This window comes from Thamnophis sirtalis, unplaced genomic scaffold (assembly GCF_051295495.1).
Source record: "Thamnophis sirtalis isolate CommonGarterSnake01/CBP01778 unplaced genomic scaffold, rThaSir2_p1.2 scaffold_4, whole genome shotgun sequence".
Classification (NCBI taxonomy): domain Eukaryota; kingdom Metazoa; phylum Chordata; class Lepidosauria; order Squamata; family Natricidae; genus Thamnophis; species Thamnophis sirtalis.
In genome coordinates, this window is record NW_028261384.1 from 3,682,245 (window position 1) to 3,694,818 (window position 12,574).

The 12,574-nt window shown below is 45.0% G+C and overlaps 1 protein-coding gene across 1 annotated transcript in view; it reads left to right on the plus strand.

The window, feature by feature from the left end:
* The window catches only part of GHRHR (growth hormone releasing hormone receptor), a 42,358-nt gene that overhangs the window by 18,610 nt on the left and 11,174 nt on the right, over positions 1–12,574 (plus strand). The window contains exons 5-7 of the mRNA XM_087712227.1: positions 1,859–1,956; positions 4,061–4,193; positions 9,066–9,219. Of these exons, the coding sequence (XP_087568353.1) occupies positions 1,859–1,956; positions 4,061–4,193; positions 9,066–9,219 (385 nt within the window). The remainder of the gene's footprint in view (positions 1–1,858; positions 1,957–4,060; positions 4,194–9,065; positions 9,220–12,574) is intronic.

A 12,574-nucleotide genomic window follows, 5' to 3' on the forward strand; every position in this document is an offset into this window, starting at 1 on the left:
GGTCCTTGATGCTCTCTGAGCTGAGTAGTTTTCTTGCAGACATTTCATGACCCAACTAGGGAACATTATCAGGTTAGAAGGGGAGTGGGGATTGCAGAGAGGAGGAGGAGGAGGAGGAGGAGGAGGAGGAGGAGGAGGAGGAGGAGGAGGAGGAGGAGGAGGAGGAGGAGGAGGAGGAGGAGGAGGAGGAGGAGGAGGAGGAGGAAAACTGTGGAGTCCTTGGTGCTCTCTGAGCTGGGTAGTTTCCTTGCATTGACATTTCATGACCCAACTAGAGAATATCATCAGTGCTAGAAGGGACCGGGATTTGGGGAGGGGGAAGGAGAAGGAGGAGGGGGGGGGACTATGGGGTCCTTTCGGGGTCCCTGAGCTTGGTTGTTCGCTTGCAATTCATGACCCAATTAGGTGACATCATCAGTGCTAGAAGGGAGGGGGTTTGCAGGGAAAACCTTGGGGTTTTTTCTTTCACGCGTTTTGCAACCCAACTATGTAACATCTTCCTCCCTGCAAACTCCATTACCCTTGGACTGAGAATGTTCCCTGGATGGCCACGAAAACTCTGCAAGAAACCCCCCCTCCCCAGCTCAGAGAGCACCAAGGACCCCCACAGAAAACAAAGTTTCCTTGGCATCTCTTTGCTTCTGCTGTCTAAAAACAGAGAATAGGACTGATACGATCCTGCAGCCAGGAACAATATATCTTGATTTCTCCCCGTGGCCACTTCGTGACCTTATGGACTAGCACCGCTTGGCTGCAAACTTTGTTTGTGACGCCAACGGTCAGGCAAATCCTAAGGTGTGAAAGAGCTGCAGTGGGGGGTTTAACACCCATACTGTGCGTAATCTCGAAGGGGGAGTCCCATCCTTTTTCGGGAGTTATATATGCAAAAAGTATTGGATTATCTCAGTGAGTCTCCAACCTTTTCTGGCTTGGCAAGCCAGTGTGGGAGAGGGGATGGTTGCGTGCAAGCAGTAGCCGCGTGCGCTCACACAAGCAGCTCCATTTGTGTAAGGGTCAGGTGTGCACAGCCTGGCACACTGCACACACTTGCCTGCAAATTGCAAGACCCGTTGCTGGACTATACTGGTTGGAGATGGCTGCATTTCCCTCTCCAAGTTGGGGGGAAAGAGACCGGATTCATGGAAGCTGCTTGGAAAGAAGGTTTTAATGGTGGACAGGATCACATGCCTTGAAGATGTTGGGTGAAGGAGGGGAAAAGATGGCTGAGAGTGTCTGGGTTTTATACCCTCTCTGGGCTTTTGAATTTGAGCTTGTATTCTGATTGGTTGTCAGACTCCCTGGGGCCACGCGGGGGCAACTCTGTAGATTGTCCTGAATCCCAGGCTTGGTTGAGCCTTGCTGGGTGATGTAATCTTCCCAGGTGCCATGTAGGGGAGATGGGTAGAGGGCTAATCCTACCTTTGTTGTATCTTGGGTGAGGGCATATTTGCCTATGAATAGACCTAGCTATCTCTTCACCTCTTAAGTGGGCTATTGAGGAGAGTGGGGGCTATTAAGAGTGAATCTGCTTCCTGCCTTAAAAACAAAACAAAACATGTTTCTCCGTTTCTCATCCAGGGAAATATAAAATTCCGCCTTTTTAATGTTTCCCAGGATATTTTATTTTTACAGAGAGTGTGGTGTGGGGGGGGAGAGGGTGTTTGGTAACTTCCTACAGCACCTTCTGGCTTTTCTCTGTGGCTTTCATCACACCAGGTGAAAAAAAAAACAGAGCTAGCCTTAAGCAATTAGGGATGAAACGTTAAAAAAGGATTTGGAGGAAACTTCAGCCTGGAGAAAGACAGGAGCGTGAGAAAAGGAACTCAAGGTGAAACTTTCATTTTGCTTTTCGTTCCAGCTTTCTTTCTTTACCACGATCCAAACCATTTATACGGTGGGTTACAGCATTTCAGCTATCACACTTGCTGTGGCCATTGTGATCCTCCTGGCATTCAGGTATGTATGATTCCAGGATCCTAGGAGTAGAACTCAGGACAATGCTTACATCCTCCTCCTCATTATTATTGTTGTTGTTGTTGTAGTTGTTGTTGTGGGTCTAGAACAGAGGTGGGTTCCTACCAGTTCGCACCTATTCGGTAGAACCGGTTCGTCAAATCTACCGAACCGGTTAGAAGAGGTTCCACCACCACCAGTGGAACCGGAAAGCAGGCCACACCTACAGAAGAGGTCCCAAACTTTTTTGAAACCCACCACTGGTCTAGAACTCACTGCCTCCTAGTGATTGGTCCAAAATCACCTAACTGGTTTTTATGCCTAAACTGGGACTAGAACTCAACGTCTCCTGGTGATTAGTCCAAAGTTCCACAGCCTGCATTCATGCTTAAAACAAGACTAGAACTCCCCATCGCCCTGTGACTGGCCCAAATTCATCCAGCCAGCTTCCATGCTTAAGGGGGGGACTAGAAGTCACAATCTTCCAGTTTCTACCCTGGGGTTTTAACCACTTGACCAAACTGGCTCTCATTAGTTGCATATGTTATCACCTTAGAAAATATATCTTCCTCCCAACCCGTTTCAGTTGTGTGTTCTACATTTATTGCACAGTGTTGCAATATGTGTGTTGCACTTATTGCAACAAATCTGTGGGGCTGAGCAATGCACCTTATTTCCGTCGTGCAGGTGGATACAGGTGTTCCTTGAGGTACGATCAAGTTAAGAAAAAGATTTCCTCAGGTGTTTGGCCTGCAATTATCCACAATTCCAGCTTCCTCCTCAACCATCATTATTTCTTGGCAAATATATTTATTGCATGAAGGTTTCCATCTTCAGAACTTTAATGCAATAAATTTACTTCTTTGTTTCTTCCAAGGAGCTAATAGCAATAGCACTTAGACTTATATACCGCTTCACAGTGCTTTTACAGCCCTCTCTAAGCGGTTTAGAGGCAGCCCCCCAACAATCTGGGTCCTCATTTGACCCACCTCGGAAGGATGGAAGGCTGAGTCAACTTGGATACTGGTGAGAATCGAACTACCAAATTGCAGTCAGTAGGCAGTCAGCAGAAGTAGCCCTGCAGTACTGCACATTAACCACTGTGCCACCTCGTCCCATAGTACAACAGGTAGTCCTCGACTTACAACCATTCATTTAGTGACAATTCAAACTTACAATGGCACTGAAAAAAGGGACTTACAACTGTTTTTCACACTTACGACCATTGTAGGATCCCCATAGTCATGCGATCAAAATTCAGAGGCTTGGCAACTGGTTCATATTTATGACTGTTGTAATGTCATGTGACCCCCCCCCCCTTTTATGACTTTCTGACAAGCAAAGTCAGTGGGTAAGCCAGATTTCCTTAACAACCGTGTGACTCACTTAACAACTCTGTTGATTCATTTAACAACCGGTGCAAGAGAAAAATAGTAGACTGGAGGCAAAACAACTGCAAAACACTGCATTTAACAACTGCAGTGATTCACTTAATACCTGGGACAAGAAAAGGTTGTACCACAGAGTTGTTAAAACTCACTTAACAACTGTCTTACTTAGCAATAGAAGCTTGGGACTATTGTGGTTGTAAGTCGAGGACTCCCTGTAATGCTTTAGGGGACATAAGTCAGATTGACCTTTATGGATTCCTGTCAGCCTAGTGTCAGAGTTCCAAATAGCCTCCAAAAGTAAATCAGAGCCCGAGGCAAAGGATTCCTCAAAGTTCCAATTTATTAAGACAGCCAAGTTGGCACATCTGGGAAAACACGAATCTGAAAGCTTCCCAGTTTTCGCTGCCCAGTTGAAAGTTCAGGATCTTGCCCCCCCACACCCACAAGTCCTTCACACGGTCCAATCTCCCACTGCCACGCTGGCAGCTTCCACCCATCCAGTTCCGGTCAGGTGCAGAGAAAAAGGATGACCTTGGCTTTCTAGAAAGAATGTTGTTATGGCTACATAGCATCTAACTCCATACAATCCCACCCGCCTCCATTTTCCCACCATAGAAAATGCATAGTAGAATGACAGAAAGTGTGGCAGCCCAAAGATCCAAAATAAAAGATGCCTGCAGGCCTGACACCTAATAAAATCTTCTCTCTTCCTGCAGGAGACTCCGATGCCCCAGGAACTATATCCATGTCCACCTTTTCTCTACCTTCATCTTGAAGGCTATCGCCATCTTCATCAAAGACGCAGTTCTCCTGGACGGCGAGGGAAGTGATTACTGCACCTTCTCCACGGTATGGGATAAAAAGAGCAGGCAACATAGAACCCTTGGGCTGGAGGGCACCTTAGAGGTTTTCTAGTTCAACCCCCTCTGCTCAAGGTGGGAGATCTTATATCATCGTGGTCATATGGTTGACCGGTCTCTTTTTGAACACCTCCAGTACCCAGAACGTCTAGAGGCAAAGTTTCCCACTGGTTAATTGTTCTCACTGTCAGAGAATTTCTCCTTAGTTCCAAGTTTGGTTGAAATTGTTTAAGGCGTTCCTGAGTTATGCTGGAACAAACGATTTTGTGTTGCATTTTTTTTGCTGATAAATAAATGAAGGGTAAATAAAATGAAGAGGAGAAGTGGTGGCTTAGAGGTTAATACAACTGCCTAATATGTAAAAATAACCCCAGTTCGAATCCCAGTAAGGGTATGGCTAGCTGATGAGAGCTACATAGCTTGAAATAGATCTATACTAAACTCCCTTCGTTTATTTATCAGCAAAAATGCAACACACACACACACACACACACACACACACACACACACATATAGTTACAACCCCCGGTATGCCCATATATAGGAGGAAGATCACTACTTCCATTCTCTGTCCATCGGCTCATCACAAGAGACTATCCAGACAGAAACCCAATATTTTTACTGTTGCCTTTGTTACATTTGTGTATTTGTGTTGATAAATTTATTTATTTATCAGCACAAATACATATAGATAGATAGATAGAGATAGATAGATAGATAGAGATAGAGATAGAAATAGAGATAGAAATAGAGATAGAGAGATAGAGAGATAGAGAGATAGAGAGATAGAGAGATAGAGAGATAGAGAGATAGAGAGATAGAGAGATAGAGAGATAGAGAGATAGAGAGATAGAGAGATAGAGAGATAGAGAGATAGAGATAGATAGAGAGAGAGAGAGAGAGAGAGAGAGAGAGAGATAGATAGATAGATAGATAGATAGATAGATAGATAGATAGATAGATAGATAGAGATAGAGATAGAGATAGATAGAGAGAGAGAGAGAGAGAGAGAGAGAGAGAGAGAGATTGATTGATTATGGGCAGTTGGAATGCAATATACATCTTTCCCAATTATTTAGGCCTTCTCCCATCCTGCAGCATCCTATCCCAGAACTACAATGTTTGGAGAAAGTAGCAGAAGAATAATCCACTCACCCAGAATTAGAAACATGGCCTCTTGTCCATTAGTCCATGCCACGTGGGTTCCTCAGCTGGGAGAAGAAGATTGATTTCCACTTGGGAAGTGCTCAAAACTCTCGAGAGGCCCTCAAAGACAATATATAAAGATAAGAGTTGTTTTCAGGAGGTGAGGAACGGTCTCATTTCTGAAACAAAACCCACCTCCAGTGTTTGTGCCCTAACAATAGAAAGCCCTCAACTAAATGTCAGGAGAATCCATTTGACGACATTGATTGAATACACCAAGAATGGACATGTTGAGTGAGTACCGTTACAAGCAAAACACACGTACCATCTCTACTCATATTTTTCTACCTACTTTCAAATCTTCTCTTCAGAGAGTTACAGTATCTGCATTTTCTGCGCATGGAGAGTTTCCCAAAGTTGACCAGCAGGGAAAATAACTTTGTGTAGATCCTTCAAGATTTGGGTGGTACGGATGACTTAGATTCATTGAACAGAATACACAATAACCGAGTTGGAAGGGACCTTGGAGGTCATCTAATCCAACCTCCTGCTTAAGCAGGAGAATCTATGCCATTTCAGATCAAAGGCTATCCAACCTCTTCTTGAAAACCTCCAGTGATGGAGCACTCACAGCTTCTGGAGGGAAGCCTTTTCACTGGTTAATTGCGAATTTCCCCATCATTCTAGATTAGTCCTCTCCTTGATTAGTTTCCAACCATTATTTCTTGTGTTGAATTCTGATGTTTTGGAGGTCTGGTACATTGCCTCCCCCCCCTTCTTTGTGGCAGCCCCTCAAATGTTGGAACACTGCTATCATGCCACCCCTCCTAGTCCTTCTTTTCATTGGACTAGACATACCTAATTCCTGCAACCGTTCCTCCTATGTTTTAGCCTCCAGTCCCTTAATCCTCTTTGTTGCTCTTCTCTCCACTCTTTCCAGAATCTCAATATCTTTTTTTATATTGTGGCGACCAAAACTGAGTGCAGTATTCCAAGTATGGCCTTAACAAGGCATTTATAAAATGGTATCAACCCTTCAGGTGAACTTGATTCTATCCCTCTGTTAATGCAGCCTAGTTGCCAGGTTTCCGAAAGATGCCCTGATTAATTCATGAGCCTCGAGCCAAGTTTCAGAAGAAATCCAGTCATTTATTAGGAACACCATTTCGGCAATACCTCATTGCAGTCAGATCTAAGCCTCATTTGAATTATGGCTGAACTTTACCTCTGTTCCTCCCCTACCTTCAGTTTGTGTCATGAATCACATTCTCCAACGAGGTGCACCCCTCACCAGCCTGCTGTTGTAATCTGAGATCCGACTCTAACTAAAGGTATGCGTGGAATGCGCTCCCCACCCCTTTTCTCACCATGGCAATTTATAATAAACATGCCAATGCTCTCAGCGTTCCAAGTACCATGCAGAATTAAATCGGAGTCCAAGGTAAAACAATCCTTAAAGTTCCAATTTAAGAAGTCAGACATCTTGGTACATCTGTGGAATCCCAATTCTGGAAGTTACCTAGGATTCCCACCCCAGTTGAAAGTTCATGATCGTGTCCCCACACCCACAATCCGTCACATAGTCCAATCTTCTTCTTCCATGCTGGCATCTCCTCCCAGCTGGTTCCGATCAGGTGCAGAGGTGCAGAGACAAAAGATGACCTTGGGCTTCTAGAAAAGAATGACAACAATACATTCCACAATTCTACTCCTTTCTATTCCCCGCTCCCAACTACTACGCTAATGGAACAGCATAATGAAATAAAAGAGAGTGTGGCAGGCCAAAGATCCTACAAGGGATATAACTGCAGGCCTGACAAATGCTTAGTGAGTTGACACTAGGATTGTGTTGGCTTTTTTGGCAGTTTCATCACATGGCTGGCTCGTCTTTAAGTGGTTGTCCACTAGGACTCCAAGATCCCTCTCATAGTTGCTGCTATTGAGCCAGTACCTGCACCTATTCCTTTGGTTTTTTTTTTCTTGCCCAGCTTATAACCTTGTTTTTCTCACCACTGGATTTCATTTTCCTAGATGGAGACTCAGTTCTCCTGTCAAGATCCATCTGGATCTTGAGCCTATCTTCTGGAGCGTTGGCTATTCCTGCCAAGCTTCCTTTGCCAAGATGCTATTTGTCCTTTGGAGATAGGATTTGACTGAACCATTCCAATGAGAAGGTTCCTCAAACACTTTGGATACAAGATTGATTTGGACAATTGGCAAAAAACGCTGGGAAAGAAATTGGAAATTGACATTAGCCATATCAAACAAAGAGAATCATTATAAAATGTTCTATTTTCCTTCCTTCTTGTTTTTCTCTTCGTTCCTTCCCTTCCTTTCTTCCCTCCATTTTTCCTTCCTTCCTTTCTGTTTCTCCTTCTTCCCTCCCTCTCTCCCTCTATTCCTTACTTCCCTCCTTCCTTCCATATTTCCTTCCTTCACAAAGTGGTTACACAAATTGATTGCATATCCTTGCATGTATGACCATCATCAGATGTTCATATATCCTGGCCAGATTAGCCAGGAAAAAGAGCCGAGGTGGCACAGTGGTTAAATGCAGCACTGCAGGCTACTTCAGCTGACTGCAGTTCTGCAGTTCGGCTGTTCAAATCTCACCGGCTCAGGGTTGACTCAGCCTTCCATCCTTCCGAGGTGGGTGAAATGAGGACCCGGATTGTTGTTGGGGGCGATATGCTGACTCTGTAAACCGCTTAGAGAGGGCTGAAAGCCCTATGAAGCAGTATATAAGTCTAACTGCTATTGCTATTGCTAACTGCTAGCTAAAATGTTTAGCAACACATCCCCAAAATGTTGGAAATGTAAACAACCACCAGGCACATACTACCACATGTGGTGGACCTGTGAAAAGGCAAGGAGGTTTTGGTTACAAATTCAGATGTGGCTAGAAAAAAAAATGGTTGGGCAACGTAGAGAATTCAAGCCAGAATTATTTCTATTAGGTATTATAACAGAAGGTTATAACGAAGTGTCAATATAACTGATACTTCACATCCTGACAGCAGTGAGAATGGTGTAAGCACAGCAATGGTAAAGTGTAAAACACCCCTTCAGAAAAGGAGATAATAAGGAACATGTGCAGAAATGGATAAACTAATGTTAGAATTAAAAACAAAAACAAAGGAGAGACAGAATAACATGACATGTGGAACCGATTTTATCAATGGCTGGAAATACGAGGTGGGAGTTGAAAGATGAAAAAACTAGGCTAAGTAGAACTGGAATGAGATATTATATATGTATAAGAGCCGAGGTGGCGCAGTGGTTAGAGTGCAGCACTGCAGGCTACTTCAGCTGACTGCAGTTCTGCAGTTCGGCGGTTCTAATCTCACCGGCTCAAGGTTGACTCAGCCTTCCATCCTTCCGAGGTGGGTGAAATGAGGACCCGGATTGTTGTCGGGGGCAATATGCTGACTCTGTAAACCGCTTAGAGAGGGCTGAAAGCTCTATGAAGCGGTATATAAGTCTAACTGCTATCGGTGTTGCTATTGTTAGAATGAATATGTTGGTCGAAGGTATTGTACGAGACTAGCCCTGTGTAAGTAGTATACATGTCATCTGTCTTTCGCTTCGGTTTCTGTGGTGGATGAAATGCCAGGACGATCGCACTGTGTTTGATGAACCTAAATGTAAATAACAAAAATATACTTTAAAATAAAAGGAGAAGTTCCCTTCAGCTGTCTCCTTGCTTCATCCACAGGTCGGATGTAAGATGTCGGTGGTGTTCCTCAACTTTTTCACCATGGCCAACTTCATGTGGCTCTTAGTAGAAGCCCTGTACCTTAACTATCTTCTCCTGTCTTCGTTCCCCCAAGGAAGGAAATACTACTGCTGGCTGGTCCTCTTTGGATGGGGTAAGTCAAGCTGAATTCTTCACCCACCTTCTTCCCTAGTTTTCTTCTTTCTTTTAAGGGATGGGATTAAACCACGAACACTAAAGGGGTATCATCAGCATGATCTAGGGAGCCAGTAAGGAACCAGGTTGAAGGTGAGGGGGGCGGTGAATTCTAATCCTTCCTTAGGCAGGAAAGCCAGCTGGGAGACTTTGGGCCAATCGCCAGGAGACTGGGAGTCCTACTTAAGCCTTAGGCATAAAAGCCGACTGGGTGACTGTGGGTCAATCGCCAGGAGCCTGGGAGTCCTAGTTCTGCCTTAGGCATGGAAGCCGACTGGGTGACTTTGGGCCAATCACCAGGAGACTGGGAGTCCTAGTTCTGTCTTAGGCATGAAATCCAGCTGGGGGACTTTGGGCCAATCACCAGGAGACTGGGATACCTAGTTCTGCCTTAGGCATGGAAGCCGACTGGGTGACTTTGGGCCAATCACCAGGAGACTGGGAGTCCTAGTTCTGCCTTAGGCATGAAATCCAGCTGGGGGACTTTGGGCCAATCACCAGGAGACTGGGAGTCCTAGTTCTGCCTTAGGCATGGCAGCCGACTGGGTGACTTTGGGCCAATCACCAGGAGACTGGGAGTCCTAGTTCTGCCTTAGGCATGGAAGCCGACTGGGTGACTTTGGGCCAATCACCAGGAGACTGGGAGTCCTAGTTCTGCCTTAGGCATGAAATCCAGCTGGGGGACTTTGGGCCAATCACCAGGAGACTGGGATACCTAGTTCTGCCTTAGGCATGGAAGCCGACTGGGTGATTTTGGGCCAATTACCAGGAGACTGGGAGTCCTAGTTCTGCCTTAGGCATGAAAGCCAGCTGGGGGACTGGTCCAATCGCCAGGAGACTGGGATACCTAGTCTGCCTTAGGCATGAAAGCCAGCTGGGGGACTGGTCCAATCGCCAGGAGACTGGGATACCTAGTTCTGCCTTAGGCATGAAAGCCAGCTGGGGGACTGGTCCAATCGCCAGGAGACTGGGATACCTAGTTCTGCCTTAGGCATGGAAGCTGACTGGGAGACTTTGGGCCAATCACCAGGAGACTGGGAGTCCTAGTTCTGCCTTAGGCATGAAAGCCAGCTGGGGGACTGGTCCAATCGCCAGGAGACTGGGATACCTAGTTCTGCCTTACGCATGAAAGCCAGCTGGGGGACTTTGGGCCAATCACCAGGAGACTGGGATACCTAGTTCTGCCTTAGGCATGGAAGCTGACTGGGAGACTTTGGGCCAATCGCCAGGAGACTGGGATACCTAGTTCTGCCTTACGCATGAAAGCCAGCTGGGGGACTGGTCCAATCGCCAGGAGACTGGGATACCTAGTTCTGCCTTAGGCATGGAAGCTGACTGGGAGACTTTGGGCCAATCACCAGGAGACTGGGAGTCCTAGTTCTGCCTTAGGCATGAAAGCCAGCTGGGGGACTGGTCCAATCGCCAGGAGACTGGGATACCTAGTTCTGCCTTACGCATGAAAGCCAGCTGGGGGACTTTGGGCCAATCGCCAGGAGACTGGGAGTTTTAGTCGCACCTTTAAAAAAAGCCAACTGGGCGACTTAGGTTTTGTTTCTTCCTCTCAGCCGTCCCACCCCACAGGGTTGTAATTATGGGGAAAATATGTGGAGGAAAGTGTGTTGGATATGTTTGTCACATTGACTTGTTTGTAAAAATAATAAAATAATAATAAATAAAAGGCGGGATACACATAAACAAACTCGTGACGGATATAGAATTATCTGTCTTTTGCCCAAATCCTTCCGCCGTTCAACCAAGGGAGACAGAAGGGTTCTAACTGCTATTTCCACTCAGGGTTGAAAATAGCTTTCTCTAGTTGAGCTTCAGCATATAAAATCCATATTTTTGCATCACCCTGTGGAGTCGCAGGAACTTGCCTTTAAAACCTTCACACTTTTTTTCCCCCAAGCACATTTTAATTTGCTTCTGCTTAGCTCAAACTATTAATCTTTTTTAAAAAGGTGAATCTGCAGAAAACGGGTGCAGATTCTCACACGAGCTCCCTGTGCTTCTGAACAATACTGCTAATGAAGGAATTATCAAGCGAGACAAACAAGCTAGAAGCGTATGATGGAGATGGACAGTTAAGATGTTTAAGAAAGAAAGAGAGGAGGGGGAGGAAAGAGAAATAAAGAAATAAAGGGAGGAAGGAAGGAAAGAAAGAAGAGAGAGAGAGAAAGTAAGAGAGAAAGAAAGGGCAAGAAAGGGGAAAAGAGAAAGAAAGAACCATAGAGAGAGAAAGAAAAAAGGAAGGAGAGAAAGAGAAAGTGAGTGAGAAAGAGAGAATGAAAGAGAGAGAAAGAGAGAAAAGGAGGAAAAAAGAAAGAACTAGACAGAGGAAAAGAGAAAGAAAGAAAGAAAAAGGAAAAGAAAAGAGAAAGAGAAACAAAAAAGGCAAAGTGAAAGAAAGAGAAAAAGAAAAAAGGGAAAGAAATAAAGTAAAAAAAAGAAAGAAAAAGGGAAAGAAAATGGAGAAAAAGAAAGGGAAAAGAAAGAAAGAAAGAAAGAAAGAAAGAAAGGCCAAATTTAGGATCTCTAAGGACACTCCCACCAATACTGACATGGCAAGCCATTAGTTTATAAAAAATAATTGCAAATCCCCTTCCCTTCTGATACTGATGATGTTCCCTAGTAGAGCCATGAAACGTCTGGGGGGAAAAAACCCCAAACTCAGAGACCGCCAAGGACCCCACCGTTAGAGAAATCTCAATGAAGATTATGACACACCTAGTCCTCGACTTAAGACCACAATTGAGCCCAAACTTTCTGTGGCTAAATGAGACAGTTGTTAAAGTGAGCCTTGCCCCATTTTACAACCCTTAAGTGAATCGCTGCAGTGGTTAAACCAGTAAGATGGTTGTTAAGTGAATCTGGCTTCCCCGTCGACTTTGCAAAAGGGGAATTTGGGACACTACAACCGTCATAAATACAGGTCAGTTGCCAAGCGTCTGAAATTTTAATCATGCGACTATGAGGATGCTGCAGCCGTTGTAAGTGTGAGAAACAATCCTAAGTCCCCTTTTTTTTTCCAGTGCTATTGTAACTTAGAACAGTCACTAAACCAACGGTTGTAAGTCTACCCGTGTTTTGTGCAAAGCTGTTTGATGAACTAACTGAATTTTGGGCTCTAGCTAGTTCTGGAGGGGTTTCACTGCAATTTGTAAAAGCAAAATGTAAAATATCGATTTTTCTTTTCTCTCTCTCTCCTTCCCGCCCCCCCCCCTCCAACCTCCCGCTGCAAATTCGGTTCTCTTTGGTGAATCCCCGGGTGGGGTGGGCAGCCCTGGGTAGAGTTGAATGCATTCAACAAATTC